At 37.9% G+C, this 19,981-nt stretch overlaps 3 protein-coding genes across 3 annotated transcripts; 1 reads left to right on the top strand and 2 right to left on the bottom strand.

The window, feature by feature from the left end:
* Nucleotides 1-5,777: 5,777 nt before the first annotated feature.
* LOC144192486 (voltage-gated potassium channel regulatory subunit KCNF1-like) lies at nt 5,778-9,746 on the bottom strand. The gene is made up of 2 exons (XM_077711607.1): nt 8,940-9,746; nt 5,778-8,507 (listed from the first exon to the last, which is right to left on the bottom strand). Exons 1-2 carry the CDS (start codon nt 9,600-9,602, stop codon nt 7,749-7,751), a joined length of 1,422 nt encoding a protein of 473 aa, XP_077567733.1. The 5' UTR covers nt 9,603-9,746; the 3' UTR covers nt 5,778-7,748.
* Nucleotides 9,747-10,494: 748 nt separating this feature from the next.
* Nucleotides 10,495-14,364, top strand: pdia6 (protein disulfide isomerase family A, member 6). Its single transcript, XM_077711608.1, has 13 exons — nt 10,495-10,661; nt 10,916-11,060; nt 11,246-11,303; nt 11,515-11,641; nt 11,742-11,848; nt 11,929-12,056; nt 12,175-12,289; nt 12,481-12,621; nt 12,719-12,803; nt 12,872-12,944; nt 13,022-13,180; nt 13,589-13,685; nt 13,804-14,364. The coding sequence occupies exons 1-13, from the start codon at nt 10,643-10,645 to the stop codon at nt 13,873-13,875; spliced, it is 1,326 nt and encodes a 441-aa protein (XP_077567734.1). The 5' UTR covers nt 10,495-10,642; the 3' UTR covers nt 13,876-14,364.
* Nucleotides 14,292-19,975, bottom strand: hpcal1 (hippocalcin-like 1). The gene is made up of 5 exons (XM_077711609.1): nt 19,784-19,975; nt 19,599-19,677; nt 15,992-16,481; nt 15,807-15,912; nt 14,292-14,990 (listed from the first exon to the last, which is right to left on the bottom strand). The coding sequence occupies exons 3-5, from the start codon at nt 16,367-16,369 to the stop codon at nt 14,893-14,895; spliced, it is 582 nt and encodes a 193-aa protein (XP_077567735.1). The 5' UTR covers nt 16,370-16,481; nt 19,599-19,677; nt 19,784-19,975; the 3' UTR covers nt 14,292-14,892.
* Nucleotides 19,976-19,981: the final 6 nt, after the last annotated feature.

Here is a 19,981-nt window from a genome sequence, read left to right on the forward strand (position 1 = left end):
AACCTGTACGTGTCCAGGTTCTGCTAGATTTTTTTTATCTCACACTTTACCGTGTGCAAAAGTATCTTATACTTGAGGTAATTGTGAAATTGTGAAAACAAAATGACATCCCCTACATTAACCTTAAGCTTCATCCATCACTATATCTGCATGTGTAGTATCCATCATAAATCATCACTCTTTTATGCCATAATAAGTAGAATGGGGGGGATTTTGGGGGGGCGGGTACTTTAGTCTCATTACTGACACAGAGGACTGAGGTCGCCGTGTGAGCGGTCGCAGCAAACTGCCTCTCCTGGGGGAAATGATGGACCATTAGGAGGTGTGTTAGGTTGTTATGTGGATGCTCTGTTTTAAAGCTAGATAATTATAGTCATAATTATGGGAGGAATTTGGATATATAAGTTTCTAATGACAAATTAAGTTGACATTATGACAGGAGGTCTCATCGCACCTCATTTTCTGAACTACTTTATCCTCATTGGGGTTGCAGGGGGTGCTGGAGCCAATCCCAGCTGTCTCTGGGACAGAGGTATACTCATAAACATATATAGGGGTAATGTAGAGTGTCCAATCAGCTTACTATACATGTTTTTGGAATGTGGGAGGAAACTGGAGTACCCAGAGGAAACCCACACAGGCCCGAGAGAACATACAAACTTCACTCACGCAGATATGAGGGTGCTTTATGTGAGTAGTGTTTATGTGTAATTAGAAAATTCCAACAGAATATTTTCAAGAAATGTTTTCCAACAAGTCACATCCAATGTTAATGTTACTTATGTTGCTTGGAAAATTACTATAGTGTTTTTAAAAAAATATTTTTATTGGTTTGGAATCCACTGAAGCTGGTGTGGCTCAGAATAAGAATACAAGTGCCATTTGTTTGGACTTGAGGGAATGTCATCATATATCATCAATTAGCAACGTTTCACTTGATCCGAAAAGGTTATTTAGTATAGCTTCACATTACTCTCAAATCTGAAAGCGTGTTTTATTGATTTATCTTGTCATTACCGTTATATCCTTTCTACCTTCCAAGCACCAAAGTAAAAACTGGCCATGTGTGGGTTGATGAGTACCTGTAAAAGTTTTATGACTTTTCTCCACTCAACTCACCTTGCGCTCTCACAACTTTGACATCAGAAATCAAGCATGCATTCATCGCACTGCCTGCGGGCAAAGCAACACGACATTGATGTGTTAAAATACTTTAGTCACTACTTGGATGTGTATTTTTGTGTATTTCCTTTTACCTTTTCTTTGGACATTGATTTTTACAAGCTCAGCGATCATTCACACAAGAGGACAAACTAGCTGGATGGAATTTAATTACCTGGGAGATTTGAAAAGTAGGCGTTTTCATCATCAGTGAGTGACATCTAAATCTCCTTGATGGTTCCTCACAACCATCAGTTGTTTGGATCCTTTAACGATTCTTTTGCTCTGATGTGATAGGGATTATCATCTGGCTCAAAGTGCCCCCTACAGGGGCTTTATGCTGTGTCTATAAAAGACATTTCACCTGTTGTTGCTATCTAGTTTGCTTCCAAAACTGCAAGTGGGAAGGTTAAGTTAGAAGAGAAAGATCATGTGTCAGGGGGATATATGTGAAGGCGGGTTTGTGAAGGTGGAAGGAGATAAAGTGAACCAAGATTTATGGACTTGGACATTCATTGAACAATGTATTGACCCGATGTGTTAGACCCATCTGGAAAGAAGCCTCGGTGCTTCTTACAAATGGAAAAAAGAAGAAGAACTTGACTGAAAAATAGCACAAAACACAGATTTAATGCCAGTTTGTTGATGGCTTTTCCATCAATTTCATGGAGGAAATTGAGTCTGATATATAGTGGGATATTCTATTTAAGTCACTTGCTTTAGATTATGTTTAAACTATTAATATGGATGATGTGTAGTTGTTCTTTTTTGCAATGGTAAGCGGAGTATAGACATACAGTAGTGACAATCAATCCAACTGCAACTCTTCCTGAAATTCTAATCATATCAAAACAAATTATTGATTTATAACTCATAACAACAAAAGCTCAGAAGCAATCCAATCAGTGAAAGCAAATCTGCGGCTACACAACATAATAATTCTGCCATGTTGTGACATTAAAAAGACATTCAAAAAAACGTTTCTGAATAATTGCTCACTACAAATCAATACCACATTCCACAGCCGCCTCTGATGAAGCTCTTTATGAATATCTTTATGAATATTAATAAGCATTTAAAAAGCATGCCGCTCAAAATTATCGCTGACCATTCCAGTTATTGATCACGTCCATTTTCCTCTCGAAAAAAACACAATTTTGGGTCTGTCAAGGCCATTTTGCTTAATGAGACGTCCATAGGGGGAAAAATGAATAAAAAGAGAGTGCCATTTCAGCCATTTTTGTTCAAAATGTCATTTTCCGCAGCCTCATTGTGTGATTTTTCTCTTTAGTATGCGAGAGGAAATACACAAGAGAGCGCTTTCTTTCTTTTATGTGCCAGCTGCTCTTTGTAACCCACGGGTGGAACTTATTTGCCAAGAAAGTCAAGCAATGGATGGATGGATTGATTTTGGGAATAAAGGGAGAGAGCCCTTTAAAACAAGCCTCAGCTTTGAACAATTCATTTTAGCCTGTCAGTCCTCAAAGGGTAAATTCACTCAGTGCTTGGCATTGGTGTGCAAGGTGCTCTTTTAAACTGCCAGATAATGCCAGACTAAAGAATCTGGAATGTTCCTAAAGGATGACATTTTAAGTACTTTAAAACAACAGGATCAAATACAAAAGAAAACCTCATTAACTTGTTGAGTTTTACTTTCCAGAGAATTGAGTTATTTCCTAATTATATTTCACAAAAAGATACATTTGAGCTCTGTTTTTATTCTTTTTTTTTTTTTTTTTACATGAAATCAAATTGTAAGTTTATGTTCCAGGTCAACATTTCCACATTTCATCCATTTTTTTCAAGGACAGCTTGAATAATGATGTATTTTGATTGATTTTTGGGGCCACAGAATATTTCTTTTCAATAGTAAACATAGACTATTCAATGAAAAAATTGAGCATCCTTTTTTTTTCATTCCTAAAAAATGTAGTAGAACTGTCCATATAAAAAAATATTGTCCTTCATACACAATCTTTGAATTCTACTAGTTTTATCACATGATATTTTCTCTTTTTATGTATTTAAAATGTATCCAAGATGTTTGGTGACATAGCTCCACACAAAAAAAAGTGTATAGATGAGCTATATAATCTGATTTAATGTAGAAACCTTTGCCGCATTCATGAGAGCGTGCCAACACATTTTATCGTAACCACTTTTATGGCCGTATGTGTTTTATGAGGAAATGTAAACAAACATTCAGTACCCACCTTCGTAACACTTTTGCAATCTAATGGGATCCAATGGGATGTTAAAAAGAAATTACCATTTACCTGGGTAATAACTTTCAAACATAATGTAGAGAAACTAGAGTTTCCACATGAGGAAAAAAAATAAGTTACCTCAGAATATACATGTTCCTTAAATATATTAAAATGATGTATACACTATGTTAAACAGTATCTTTTTCATTACCATAGTAGACAATACTTAAATACATTAAAATCATGTATAGGCAATGTTACACAGTATCTTTTTCATTCCCAAAGTACACAAAGTAATACATAACGTCTCTATGGTGGCAGAATTTTTCTGTTTGCCAAACACATTTTTTTTCATGATAGCATTTCATCAGTTTTATGAGTTTACACTTTTACAAGGTGCCTGCATTTCATCTCCCCTGTCACTTTTCCACTACCTCAGATGCATAAATAAAGTATAGAAATTAAACACAACACAAAAAACATGTTTAAACCAACAAAAAAAAGAAGAAGCTTCTCTGCTAATCCCCTCAAAATCAACCAAAAAAAACGCATAGACTCTTTTTAACAATAAAAAATGTGATGGCATTAACAAAAGGTTTATTTCACAGTCAGTGATTTTACGCCCCATCCCGTTTTTTTTTTTTTGGTTTGTTTTCCACAAGGTCAGGATTAATTTTGGTAATTGTTGTCTTTCACAGGCAGTCATTGCGCTCTCGGGTGCATTTTACGCACACAACATTGGAAAGGAGTCTCTACTAATTCCTTCAGCACAAAAGAAACATCTTCCATTGCGTCCATTTCTCCTGGATTTCATTCCTACAGCGGAAAAACTAAATCCCAACTGGAGATGACACCAGAGAGGCTGTAAGTAAAGTCTAAGCTCTATTACACATTATCACGTTATTATTCAAATGAATGGCTTTGGCTATCTTGGATTTAAATGCATTTTATATGCGATTTGGAGTCTTTTATTTTCCTGAATTTAAACAAGTGTCGGCTTGGGAATGGGTTAGTTAAACCAGAAAGGCCTATAAAGAAATAAATAAAATAATGGATGGATTTGGAGGAAGATTATTCAAAACTACATAATATATGATCCTTTTTTATTGCCATTAAAAGTTCACACTAGCGTTACTGGAATGATTGTTCGTCTCAGTCATTGACCGAAGATCGTATACTTGATATGATGAATAAAACTTTAATACTCTATTTCATTAACATGTTTTTCTTGTCTTTGCTAGTCTAGCTTCAGTTCCACATAAATATAAGTCAATAAATGACGACAAATACAGTTGACATGACTATCCTTCTATCAAGTGCTGAAATTAACCCCTTATAGTGCAATTTCCCTTGTAAGATGAATTTCACTGTTCGATTTTCAGGGATAATAAATGGATTGAATGTATCCGACTGCAGTAAATCATCTAGACAGGAAGATCATGAGCAAATATGGATCACGTACAGTACAATATCATGAAATCAGGTTCTCCATGTCTACAGTTTGGCAACATGTCATCATTGGACAACAATAAGACTTGCAATTCAGCTGGCAGTGGGACTTTCGGGTCTAATTGCCCTCCCACGTCTGCAAACATTGCTCTATAAATATAGCCACAGTGTCATTCTTGTCCACCCTCACTATACTCATAAAAAGCCAAACACAAATATAACAACTTTTTTTTTTAAAAAGTGTCATTTTACCAGCGAAATTGGTGGTACATCTACAAACATCAGTTACTTTTTTCCACCTTTTTGGGGTAAAACCAATTTTTTTGGAGCTTCTCTATATATTAAGCGCCCACGGAATGTCTCAGACGAGCAACATGGAGGAGGAAAAACAATGATTAGCCAACCACCTGCAATAGGTCAATTTAAGGAGACAATATGAGCAGTTTTTCATGTCGTGGGAAGTCAGGATGAGGATATATGTCTTGTGAATTGGTACACTGTTTGCTTAGGCACCCCCACCGTCCTTCTTTGGACAATGCTTTTTTTAAAACACAAAGGCGCGCGCCGTCTACCCGCTGGTCAGCCGAGATAATTGCCGCGCAAGTGGGCGGCTGACCGGCGTGCGCGTTCTCGCCTTGACCTTTCCTGGACGCTTGCAGCCTTACAGATGCGAAACATGTCTTGGCGAGTAGGAGGTTGGCGTATGTACAGCGTTTCACACATTTGTGCTGTGTTTGTCTGGGAGTGATATTGTATTGGAGTATATTTGGGGCGAACAGTTGAAATACATTTGTATTGCTAGACAAAGGCATTGTAATGGGATTCTTTTGTCGTTTTGGACGTTCTTTTTTCTGAGTTGCAAGAAAAAATGTGACAAATGACTTAAAGCATAACCTTTTATTTTTTTTATCATCTTTTACAGGACAAAAAAAAAACATAACTGAAGTATCCATTGGAAAAATAAAGGGTAATATACCAAGAAGATCTTTTTAGGGATTATATGTCTATATATAACTTTGCTGTGGGCAACTTGTAATATTATTATAATACTTTTTTGAGTAGTTTACATTTACATCAAGAGATAAATTGTATCCCATAAATCTTGACAAGAATCTCAAACCAAATATCTTGAAATATTTCTTTAATCATGCTCCACTAGTGTAGTAAATTTCCTTCTTATCTTTAAATATTGCATACATTAAAGTATCTTAATTCACCCCAATGTATCTTTAAATTACTCCCACAACTGGAGTCCTACACCTTCCAAACAAATAGACTAATTTCTTCCTATTTTTAGTCAAAACATGAAGAAAACTCGACATTTTCAAACTACTTAACGGACAAATCAACGCACACACAGTGGCATGTCTTGTGGTAAAAAAAAAAAAAGCATGCAAAGCTCCCAGTATCAGTTTTACTGGGCTCGGGTTAGGTTGGCAATGGGGAATAGCGGGGTCATGACCTTTTGAACATTCCGTTACGCTGGATGGAGGTTATATCTGAGGCTATATTGTCACGCCACAGACGAAAATGACTATGACAGACACAAAGTGAACAGCTGTGAGCTTGTGCTACACAACAGAAGACTTTTAGAGTTGTATTCACTCACTGGACACTTTATGGGGAACATTAATGCGGTCCAATGCAAGACTACAATTTTATATTAATGGAAAAATCATTTTCAATATCCTTGGTAACTAGTATATGTGGAAAAAGTTATGTTCTGGAAATGTGAGGGCAGAGATGACCATGAATGTACCTCATCACACATCTAATGGATATATAGTACGCCAGGCTTTTAGTACTTATTTTTGCTTCTTTCTTTTCAGAGAGATAAATAAGGTTATATAACATAAATGGGAACATGGCATTTAAGAAAATAGAACAGTGGAGACAAAATGAATTCATTTTTGTGTGATGGTTGAATGTATGTTTTTTTTTTGCTCTTCTTCATTCATTCAGGCATGAGAACAAATAGAAAAACATTATTTATGCAGGAGGATAATGAGGCTTATATTTAAGGCTAGTTTAAATAAAATAAAAACATTGGATATAATTGTTTTAATGCATCTGTTTGAAATTTTGTGTTATTCTTATGCATGTATAAGAAAAGAGACCAGTATTTTACTATATACAGTCATAAAGACAAAGTTAAACTGAAAAGAATTATAAAGAAAAGCCTGTGAGCACATCTGCTGTTTATTTGTGGTTAATAAAAGACATTATGGCACTTTACTTTTTGATAACCCCCTCCTGAAAAAGAAAAGTATAGTTGTACAGGTTGTAACTTTAGTTGTAAAAGTTGAGAGGTAATTGACCTGCTCAGGTGGGGTGATGCGAGGTATCGAATGCCAAATTACTAGTCCGTAACTATCACTTATTTAGGTCTTTGGCCGAGTAAATGCACCTTATGGAGAAGCACTACCAATTTCGTCATGCGTTTTTTGGGTGTGATGATGACAAGTAGGCTTTTGTTGTTGATGATGACGACAGGGCCCATGTCCAATTGTTGCTATTATTATTAAAAGGCTTTGAAATGATATATCTTGCTATAACATTTTTAAAATCATAAAAACCTGGCACTTCACCACGAATATTTTCGACTTCCTCCAGTCTATTCGTTACAATTCCACAATCCCTCAAATCACAAAGGCACAGCTCACTGAATCAATATAAGTACAGTATGTGAATAGTAGTATAAGCCTTCAAGATTATTAATACAACCTAGTCCAATATGGGCTCAGAATTTTAGAGAACCGTTACTTCTTTGACTACATGGCAAAATATACAATAAAGATTCCATTTGCTACCCCAAATTCCACTGCATGAATAAAAAGCAAAATCAAATAATAGTTTTGCTGTGATCTTTTATGATCATTTCTTTGTATATGCCCTTAGAATACTTTACATTGTGTCGATATGAAGAACTGTTCAGTGTTTGCTTTCAGCCAAGTCCTCATCCAAGCTTTCCCCCGTATCGGGGTTTGGGGTCCCCGCACCTCCTCTACGGGGGCTTTTATCCCCGCAAACATGCGCGTGGGTGGTCTCATCCTGGTCAGAACGCAGGGCCATCAGTTCAATCTCATGTTTGGCGGCCGTTTCCAGAACCTGCTGCTTATTATAGAACAAGACAAAATTATTGATGATAGGATGAATGGGCAGAGCGATGGCGATCACGCCGCATAGGAAGCTAATGGCGGCGTTACATCTGCCCAAGGTGGTCTTGGGGTACACGTCGCCATAGCCCACGGTCGTCATGGTGATCACAGCCCACCAGAAAGACTGTGGGATACTGGTGAACAGGGTCTCTGGGTGGTTTTGTTCCATGGTGTAGCCCAATGCGGAGAAGAGGAAGACCCCCACGCCCATGTACATGAGGAGTAGGCCAAGTTCCTTCAAGCTGCTTTTTAGGGCGCTGGTGAGGGTCTGGAGTCCCGCAGAATGACGTGCCAATTTGAAGATACGAGTGATACGCATGATACGTAGGGCTTGTACTGCCTGCTGCACGTTAGCCAGCTCCATCACCCCCGCGCCCAGGGAGGTAAGAAGAAGGACTACGAAGAAGGGCATAATGGCCATGAAGTCCACCACGTTCATGAAAGCCAGCATAAACTTGACTTTGTTGGGGGACGAGATGAGGCGTAAGATGTATTCGATGGTGAACCAGCCGATGCACACTGTCTCGATACACTGTGGGGGAGATATTTTTTTTATTAAAAGTAGATTTTAACACCATTTAAAAGCAATTACAATGAGTTTTGATGATAACAGCATGATTGTATTTCAGTGCCCTCCGGTGTCCAAGTTGCAGACATCAAATTGGTTGAAAAACATGTAAAAATATTGTACTATTGTCAAATAATTGATTGATCGTAACAATTTGAGACCAACTGAAATGAACAAAGTAGATTTATCTATATGGGCGTGCCAAGCCAAGTGGTTTATGCGTCTGCCTCGCAGTCCTGGGGTCGAGGGTTCGATCTCAACACTTTAAATTTCCCCCAACTATGAATATGTGCACAAATGTTTATGCTTGTGATTCCAATTCAGGGTGTCCCCATAGTGTCCATAGTTGGCTGGGATATGCTCCAGCACCCCTATAAATGTTTTTTTTTTTTTTACCTCCATGGTTGGGTTGTCCACAAGGTTTCCATCCTCGTCCTCCACCTGCAAGTCCGGTATGGTGCTGACACACATGACCACGGAGGAGATGAGGATGAAAATAAAGGAGAGGATGGCGATAACGTGAGCTGGCACGGAAGAATCCGGCTTTTCCATCAACCTCCACAAGCACTTCTCGACGCGCTGCCATCCAACGGCTTCGGGGTCTCCTTCTCGGTCCACCAGGATGGTCTTCACCTTCTCTGCAATCTCCTCCAGCTCATCCTCCACTTCTTTCAAGTTGCTCTTGCAGCATTCATCCAAAAGGTCCGAATCTATTTTCCAAAAGTCCATCTCTTTCATAAAGCAGATGGGGCAGATACCTCTCTTCACGTGGATCTCCCCATAGTAATAAAGCTCGGAGATGCACTTGAATGCGTCTGGATCCCTGTCGAAATAAAACTCGCCCTTTTCAGGGTCGTAGTCATCACATAGAGATGAGATGTCCTCCGTGGGAAGGGGGGATGTTGAGTTCACCAGTTCGGCCAGACGAGTGTCCGGGAAGCGGTTGAGAACGTCCCGGTGAAATACCTCCTTCAGTCCGCCGATATTGACCACTATCTGCGGCTCTTCGCTGTCTCCTCCTGAGCCGCTCCTGAACCGACTCCTATAGGTTCCCCACATTGTGATGAAGTCCAAGTCCTTCAAATGTTGTCCTCGTCAAATTAAAGTTTTCATTAGAACAAATGAATAAAAGGATGGTGAATAGTTGATCAGTGGTTGAAGAGCGTCGTTTGGCAGCTCAGACTGTGAACAAAGTTGGATTTGAGACGCGCGTTTTATCAAGCCAGCCATGATAAACAGAACAATTTCCGCCAAAACAGAAGGGGAGATTGTTAGCTTTTATTTTGAAGAGGTTTTGCCGTTTAGAGTTTAGACGCACTTAACTGTTTACTGCGGCTAAACCATTTAAAGTACAAATTACCTTTAATCATGTCAATGTTTTAACCTTTAAAGCTGTCACTTTTGGTAAAGTCTCACGATTGTTAAACACATTAATTTTCAGTTTCTGAAACAGTCAAAATGATAACATAATTGAAGAAGATCGAAAATCGCAAAAAATCCCTCGCCAATGAGCTACTGTATACAGAACACCCTGAATTGAATGAATAACACTTCTAACGTATTATTATTGTTATTTTTATCATTATTAGTATTGTTATTATTATGCGTCTGTATTTAATGAGTGAAATGTAGCATATTGTGGTTTTCCATCAGTTTTAACCAGAATAAAGTATTTACTTTCAACTATATCCATGACATTTTAGGTACATATTTGTCTTTCAAAGGACATTTTCCTTTTTATTGAAAATCGATCTTAAAACAGTCAGTTTAAACGATACAAAAGAAACGTTCGCTCCTAAAATATGATCATTCGTTTCCCTCTTGTGGACAAAATAGACATTACATTGTGTGCCATGCCTTTCGCCGGGGCGTCGCTTCCCTTAAAAACCTTACACGGCGCCTCACAATTGGACGGCTACCCGGAATAGTATTTTCAAGCCAATTGGCGTTCGCAAGCTGGTTTTACGCCTCGAGTTCAGCGAATCAGAGTGGGCCACGGTGAGTCTAGTCCAGTGAATTTACCCAGGGCAGCTACAACGAACGGTTGCAGTCTTCATAGTACTTGTTAACCTTTAAAGAATATTCCAAGATTCCAAATCATGAAACCCTTACTTTCTGGTAAGTTGCACGGACATTTTTCTCTTTTAAATGACTCTTTCTGAATTTCTGAAATCGGGATTTGTAGAGCTTGAATATTGAAGACACTCAACATTTGCAGGCCTTTTGCAACTCAATACAAATATTCGACAATGATATTGTGCTAATGCAGTAAAAAAATCGTGTTATAAAGCATTTGAGTTCAGCCGATTCTAAATATTATGGTATAAATATGATGGAACAATGGATGAAGAGTGAGCATCATTTGTGTACAGGGGTGCTGTTGGGTTGCTCGCTGCTTGTGGGTGTGCAAGCTTTTTATTCTTCTAGCGACGATGTCGTCGTACTGACTCCTTCCAACTTCAACAAAGAGGTCATCCAAAGCGACAGTTTGTGGCTGATCGAATTCTACGCTCCTTGGTGAGTGGGCTGAGTTCTGAAACTAGGGGTTTCCCCACCCACCAAATTGATGCAATCATAAATTACCATTTTGTATAGTTTATTTGTGTCTCGGAACTGTCCAGTGCTCATGGTGCTGAAATCTAGTGCAACCCGGATGTGGGGTACTTGGTTATGTGTAAGAGTTTGGGACATGTCTTCAACAGGTGTGGTCACTGTCAGAGGTTGACGGCAGACTGGAAGAAGGCAGCTACAGCCCTGAAGGTAATCTTTTCATCAGTGCGTAATAATAATAATGAGATAACGTCAACATTAAATGTAAAATAATGCACTGTAGAAATGACTGTTGAAAGTTCCATTGAAATTGAATGGGGATTTTGAATGGGTAATTCTAATGAAATTACACAATGTACTGGACATTATTTTTTAGCAGTTGAATTTCAAATACACTAACTGCTTTTATTTTTCTTTATAGGGTATTGTCAAGATTGGTGCAGTCGATGCGGACGAGCACAAGTCTTTAGGAAGCCAATATGGCATCTCTGGCTTTCCTACGCTCAAGATTTTTGGAGCCAACAAGAACAAACCTGAACCATATCAAGGTACTTGTAAAACTATGTTTTTGTGTTCTGTTCCTATACACCCCCCCCCCCCCAAAAAAAAATACTCTCTATTAAAGAAAACATTTCCTTGATCCCTAAGGTGCACGCAGTAGCCAGGCTATCGTAGATGGAGCCTTAAACGCTCTACGTTCTCTGGTCAATGGACGACTGAGTGGCAAATCTGGCAGTTCGGGATACAGCAAACCGGTACGTGAAGATGCAACCTCGTTTTTCTGGTGCTAAAATATATAGCAAAGCTTACTGACACGATGTAAAAATTTCCTCAGCATGGAGGCAGTGGAAGCAAAGATGATGTGGTTGAACTTACTGACGACAACTTTGACAAGATGGTGCTGGAGAGCGATGACGTGTGGTTTGTGGAGTTCTTTGCCCCTTGGTGTGGCCATTGCAAAAAGTGAGTTTCGAGCAATTATTCCAACTCTATCCAGCTACAACGCTGACATTTGTTTTCTCTGGAAAGATGCAATTGTATTTGAAAGTGATATATATATATTTTTGTCTTTAACAAACAGTCTGGAGCCTGAATGGGCAGCTGCTGCATCAGCTATCAAGGAGCAGACAAAGGGCAAAGTTCACCTGGGAGCTGTGGATGCCACCGTACATCAAGCTGCATCCAGCCGCTATGGGGTGAGTATCAAACCATGACATTGTTTATTTTTAACACAGATTTTTTTGCTTTAATGGAACACTCTTATGTTGCATAGTAACTAAAAGTGATTTATACTTTTCCACTGTCTAATCTAAATTGTTCTCATAGATATCATTGTATTAAATGACCAAGCCGAGATGACACAGTAATATTTTGTCTTTTTGTGCAGATCCGAGGTTTCCCCACCATTAAGATATTCCGCAAAGGGGAGGAGCCTGCTGACTATCAAGGTGGACGTACACGTGGTGACATCATCGAAAAGGCCTTGGAATTGTTTTCTGATAATGCTCCTGCTCCTGAATTGTCGGAGGTCATTTTAAAGTTTATTTTAGGATTATCTGGACATCCAACATCAACATAAACCTTTTTTTATTTATTGAATTATTTTAAATGAATTTTTTATACAGATTCTTAATGAAGAGGTCCTGAAAAAGACTTGCGAAGACAGTCAACTGTGCATTATTGGCATTCTCCCACATATTCTGGACACAGGTAAGTGTACATTAACCTTACACCTTTCCCATTACTATTATGTACTAATATTGTGTTTATATAAACAGGTGCTGCTGGTAGGAACAGCTACCTTGATGTGATGACAAAAATGGCTGACAAGTACAAGAAGAAGATGTGGGGGTAGGATTTGAAAGAAAGCTCTTCAGACTCAAGAGTTCATAAAATATGCATATAATAATGACACCATTTCTCGTCAGCTGGCTTTGGGCTGAGGCTGGCTCACAGATGGAACTGGAGGCCTCGCTAGGTATCGGTGGCTTCGGCTACCCTGCCATGGCGGCCATTAACACGCGCAAGATGAAATTCGCTCTGCTAAGAGGATCATTCAGTGAAACGGGGATTCACGAGTTTCTTAGGTAAGCTACAGGTCCTTTTCTTCCAAGTTGACAGCAGGAACTAACTCAGACATGGGCAAACTACGGCCCGCGGGCTGTATGCGGCCCGCCGACTTATTTGTATTTCGTCTTTTACAGCCCTATCTTTTTTAAATGACATTTTAATATTTCTTAATATATTCCTTTTTACTTTACTTTGTACTTGATACTTTTTACTTTAATAATGAGTGATGAGCATGTTAATACTTTAGTCCTTTTATTCCTGTTTATTTTTCATATGTACTGTTAACGGATGCACTTTTTTATATGTATCGTATCTTGTGCTGACCCGGCCCATATGTCAAATTTTTAAAGTCAATGTGCTGCCTTGCGGGCCGAAAAGTTTGCCCACCATCCCTGATCTAACTACTCTTTTCTCATTGTTTGCAGAGAGCTTTCCGTTGGACGAGGCTCCACCTCCACTTTATCAGCTGGCGTAATACCCAAGATTCACACAGTTGAAGCTTGGGATGGAAAAGATGGGCAGGTAAGACTGTTAATTCATTTTTACAGCAAACAGTAGACTAAAGGGCAATTTCGAAGTCAATGATACCCACATATTTGCATTAATAAATGAATCATAACTATCATTTGCTCTCAAACAGCTTCCAGAAGAGGAAGAATACGACCTCAGTGACGTGGACCTAGATGAGGAATTTCCGAAGATTGAGCTATGAGGCTCACAATTTTAAAAAAAAAGGGGGGGAGCTTAGGATTTTTTGATTCAGGCTAGTTTGCTTGGATGTGATCTGGTCACATGTAAGCCACCTCCTTTTCTCCTGTGGATGAATGGAAGGCGGCCCGGTTGGTCGCCGTTACTGAAATACTCCAGAGGATGCGTGGACTGTCATTTTTAGTAAAGTCACATACCCACAAAGAGAGGAAAGCTTACATCTCTTACACAAATGCTGAATTTGTAGTCCGGCATATTTAAGAGTGAGAAAGCTTATTTTTTTCATTTGTCTGCTGTTTTTTTTTTTTAAATGTGGACTTAAAGACCTCTTATGGAGTTTTTTTTTTTTTTAATTCCTGGTTACCAATCCAGTGAAGAATGTTGATAGGTGGATAAAAATGAATTGGGGGACACACTGTGTAGATTTTTCTTACACAAATTTTATTTCAATTGTGTGAAAACATTTCTTACGATAATAAAACAATATAAACAATTACTGTCTCTAAAATTATGATATGATGCGCGATCTCAATGTGCATGCAATACTAAAAGGCAAATACATTTTTCATTTCGAGCAAACATTGAGCATTCCTGAGCAGTTGAAGTGAATTAAACTCTTAAAAGTTAGTAGTGTAATTAATTCCCTGTTGATGTAACATAGCTTTACTTTTAATACTTAAATGCAAGATATCCAGTATATATATATATATAAATATGGCACAATGGATGTCAAAAAGCTTTTACACAGGGTTGGAAAAGACAAAAATAAAACAAGAAAATAAGCCACTATAGTACAATTTATGAAAAGCAAGTTAGCTAAACCCAAAAATAGGTTGTGGGTATTTTTAGTTTTTTAAATTGGGTTATTTTTTGTTAAACAATCTTTAACATTTGACATTTTCTTTCTGTCACAGAAGTACATTTATGACTTCAGGAAATGAACCTGATTCATAATGAAGGGAATGTTTCGGGAGAGCCTGATGTAAACAATAAGACATGAAGTGCTGCACATGTTTTCACTTCAGAATTGACGAGAGGTTCCTTGATCAGACTGCAACAGTCGGACGATGGACGGGTCACTCTTGGCACCTTTAATGAACTCTTCCAAAGATAGACGACCTGTCAAATAGAACAGAAGCAATTGAGTCAAGGGTAGAGAGAGGCACGTTAGCGTCAGCTGATAATGTCACTCTATAGGTGGTGCTGCGGGTCTTCAGTGGTAAATCTATGGGTACTCTTCCATTTTGATTACTGTAATACTTATTTTCTTCTCAAGCAATCTAATTGTTTCATTGGAAAATGTTTAATGGTGGTTATGTAGGAAACTGGATATTGAAACAACAATAATATGCTTCTATTTTCCAACAGAGGGATGCTGGCAGGCAGTGGATGCAGCCTGTAAGTCAGGGGTAGAGAAACATATGGCTCAGGAGCCACATATGGCTCTTTTGATGGATGCATATGGCTCTCTACTAACCTGTGAGGTCAACTATGGAAACTGCTGGTGAGAAAGCGCAGGAATAGTTATGTTTGTATTATGGCATTGACACTTAATCATTTTTTTTCATTACACTCTTTTGCATGGATTTATTCATTGATACTCATTAATTAGCAACAATATTACAATGTTGCCAAAAAAATCAGAGACTTTTTGTACTTTAAATTGTGGTAAAGTGCCTAAAAAAGGCACCTATTTTCATATATGTTGACTTTTAAATTCTGAGCATGGCTCTCAAGGATTAACATTTAAAAAATATGAATTGTTTATGACTCTTTCCATTGAAAAAGGTTCCTGACCCCTGCTGTAAATAGTCTATATAATTTTTTGTTTTAAATTATGGCATTTGTATGCCCTTCCTAAAGACTTCCTAAGAGAAAAATATTATCTGTCATGACAGTTGTTATTGATTTTTTTTGCAGTAACGGAAGTCTCACCATCGTTGTCAATGTCCATTTGCCTGAAGATCTTATCAGTACGCTTCTCCGGAGTCGATTCATCCTCTGGCATCTTCATGACCGAAGACACCATCTTGTATATGGCCTAGAAAAATGAGTAAGTCACACAATATTTTTCTAAAAAGCCTCTACTTGGATAAGGATTAAAAAAAAGGAGTCCTCACCTGAACTATTTCCAGCATCTCAGCCCGACTTATGTAGCCATTCCCATCCAAGTCGTACATGCTGAAGGCCCAGCGTAGTTTCTGCTCTAACCCGCCACGTGATGTCACACTTAGGGCGATAATAAACTCCCTAAAGTCAATAGTGGCATCGCCGTTAGTGTCGAATGTGCGGAAAACGTGTTCCGCGAACTTTGAAGCGTCTCCATAAGGGAAAAAGTTGGCGTAAATCTTCTTGAATTCTTCTACTGTCAGGTGACCGGTGGGACAGTCCTTAAGGAAGCCGCGGTACCACTCCTGCAACTCGTGGTCGGTGAACTCGGTGTTTTCCCGTAAATCGTTGAGGACTTCAGGCCGGAGCTTACTGTTCTGTTTTCCCATGATGCACAGTAGGCTTGATTTTTTTTTTTTTTTTTTTTGTGCAGTGTCTCTGAATCTTTTTTCACAATCTCGCTGCTTCTTTCTTTGTAGAACTGCTTTGTTTTATCTTATCCTGTAGGGGAACATTTGATTAGTAGGCATATGGGAAATTGGTGATTTAATAAGTCATAGATTTTAAAACAATGGCGTTGGAGTTTAAATCAGGTGGAAATCTTGTCATGAATGATATTTACCTCCATTATAGTTGAACTGAAGTAAGACAATGGGACTTATTGTTATTATTATTATTGGTATTATTATTATTATTATTATTATTATTATTGTTATTCTTCTTATTCTTCTTATTCTTATTCTTATTCTTATTCTTATTCTTATTCTTATTCTTATTCTTATTCTTATTCTTATTCTTGGTCTTGGTCTTGGTCTTGGTCTTGGTCTTGTTCTTGTTCTTGTTCTTATTATTATTCTTATTCTTATTCTTTTTTTTTATTTTTTTTTACTATAACCATTGACATAGTGGACACAATTAAATTAAATTGTTTTTTTGGGGGGTTATTTTTGTCTGATAGACATTCTTAGTGGGTCACCTGACCAAATTTAACAATAGGACCTATTATTATTATTATTATTATTATTTTTTGTACTATAACCATTAACAGTGGACACAATTGATTTAAATATTATTTTTTTGTAAATTTTATCTGATCAAACATTCTTAAATGTTTTTCCTAAACAAGGTTAACAATGTCTGTTGATTGAGATCAAAACTAAATATGTACATTCCCTTTATATAGGAGAAGGCCAAAAGTATATGGGGAAATACATAATTAGCTCTATCACAAGCATGAGAGTGTGATCTCAAAGTCACGTGACGCAAGTCTCAGGTGTGAATAAGTATGGATGGGAAAAAAAGTGATTTTCCGATTCCACATCACGTTATTGTAAATACTCCATTCATCACTCTAGCATCTACTTGACCAAATTAGGTCATTTCCTAGGAAGAAAAAAAACATTTCTGGCATTCATAACATTTTTTTTCTTGAAGACAACTCTGCATGCCTTAGTCCACAGTAAACTTGATGCAAAGACCCTTGAGTTTGTTATTCCGGATTCCCAACCCAGTTGCAGTTCCATTTTTCCATTGGTTTTTAATGACTCTTTTTCACATGCTGTCTGTGGGAGAAAGTTTCTATGTTATAGATTCCCAGTTTAACTGTCTTTTCCCAGGTGTGTTATACATGATTAAATCTAAAATGAGTTTTTACATGCATGAATATGGATGGAGATGAGGAGCCAAATATTCAATTTCATGACATATGAAAGGAACAAATGATGTGAATGATTTTATTAAGAGAGAAGAACAAATGACAATTGTCCATGTTTACATCCTCATTAGAGTCTTTCCTCAAATAGTTTCCTTCACTGTAATAGCCGGATGTGTTGTAGACTTGAATAAACACCACACCTCAAAATACATATTATAAATATCATGGCCATAATTGCTTTTAAAATGACATTTGATACTATGTCATTCCTTTTTACTTGACTTTGTACTTTATACTTTTTACTTTAATGATGAGTATGTTAATACTTTAGTCCTTTTTTCTCTCTTTATGTTTCATATGTACTGTTAACGGATGCACTTTTTTATATGTATCGAATCTTGTGCTGGCCCGGCCCATCTGTCAAATTTTTAAAGTCAATGTGGCCCCCGGGCCCAAAAACTTTGCCCACCCTTGTCTTAAGCAGTACCACTTTTGATTCATCACTCAGGAAAAAAGTATTTAAAGTCGACTACTGGGTCGTCTTAGTCTACTGTTAAGTACCTTCTTTTTTGCCTCACCTGACCTCTTGTTTTGTTCCTAGGGTCCTGACCACGACCACACATACTATACCTTCAATCTAGACTCTACTACGGACCCTCAGCTACCGACCTCCACGCCTCGCCTACGCTGCTCCTTTTTGTGCCTCCGCCTGTCTTTGGAATGCTTTCATTAAATAGAAAGTTCCCCATCTAGATTGCAGCATTCGCCTGCTTCGCCCACGATCGTAACAGCGTGAGTGCGTGTACGCACGTGCATGTGTTTTTTGTGTGTGTGTGTGTGCTTACAGTAAGAGAGCATCGACCGAGTTTGAAACTGATTGCATGAACATGAAAAATATCTCAAATGAGCTCTTCTGTTAGTTGTTGCTTTGTTCTTCTGCCCTGTGACCTACTGTGGAGAAAATCACGCACTGGATCAGGATGAGGTCCCCTGACACACCAGTTGCCAAGGCAACCAAATAGTGGTGCTAAAGCTCAAGGAAGAGGGAGGCAATGCAACTGACAATCTATTTGCACGTTCAGGACAGATGATACAATATGCTCTACAATGCAATTTGTTCTGTTTTTTTAAAGAAGAGAACACAAGGCAATTTTGTGCTTTTAACTTTTGATGAAAAGAGCTCTCACCAAAATATGTGTATGGGCTCAATAAAGCTCGGAAAGTACCCAAATTGACGGAGAAATAGACAGATAGATGCTTCAATCTGGCAACCTTGGCTCTTTGACCTTTTAAGAACTTTGTACAAAATAGTATATGGATTACATATATATATATATATTTTTTTTAGGATTATTAAGGAGCTAGTTAGAGTGGGAAATGACGTAAAACATTTTTAAAGGATGCCTAGTCAACTGAAACCCTGGATTGAAACTCATGTAGGTGTAATGTGTAGGTGGGCAATGCAGTTAGTGTATTTTTATAGTGTATTTTTCAATTTTTAAATATAACTGTTGGCTTCATAACTGTTAGTAGTCACTCTTGGCCCCAATCACAACATGTGTGCTCATCTGTTCTAATTTGACTCACATTTATATGTCTATGAATAATGATAATACAGTAAGTGTAATAAGCCTTTGTTATTAGTTACTTTATGACATTTCATAATTTATGGAAGTCTTTTTCTCAATAAGTGTAATCACACAAGCATTACAGTTCACATTATACTATGGCTGTCTTAAGTTATCACTTTATTTTGCAATCTAACTGTCTATTTTTAATAAGTTAGTAGAATCATTTTTCAGTCACTCTTGACAGAAATAGGAAATATGATGCAGTCTAGTCATAAATGGGTGTAACCCCTTAAACTACCATCATGTCTTAAGGAAAAAGTGACACAGCAACCGATCGCTGACTTCGAAAGAATTTGAAGTATAAAAAAAAAAGTTGTTTTGCATTAAAATTACCTTTCAGTAGAAAAGTGCGCTCGATCGCTCCACTTGCGTGTCGTCTACAGCAGACTGAATCCACAATCAACTTCAATGTCTTCCGATGACCAATTTAACGCACAAGGGGGGAAACAACAACGTTTTATATGCCTAAAAGCAAGTTCTAACGGGAATGTTATATAGTAAATGTTTGTTTGTTTTACCCCAGGCTACTGACGATGCTGAAGCTTTGACGGCTGGAGGAAGATGTGGCACAAGCTCGATTTTCATCCGACTCAACCAAAAACAACAACAATGGGGTTTATTTCCATTTGCAAGCCGAATGCAGGTACGATCCACCGCCTTTCTATCAGATTACATATGTTTTAGAGACAATTTGAAACTTCTATGCATAATTGAGA

Source organism: Stigmatopora nigra, unplaced genomic scaffold (assembly GCF_051989575.1).
Source record: "Stigmatopora nigra isolate UIUO_SnigA unplaced genomic scaffold, RoL_Snig_1.1 HiC_scaffold_26, whole genome shotgun sequence".
In the NCBI taxonomy this organism is placed as follows: domain Eukaryota; kingdom Metazoa; phylum Chordata; class Actinopteri; order Syngnathiformes; family Syngnathidae; genus Stigmatopora; species Stigmatopora nigra.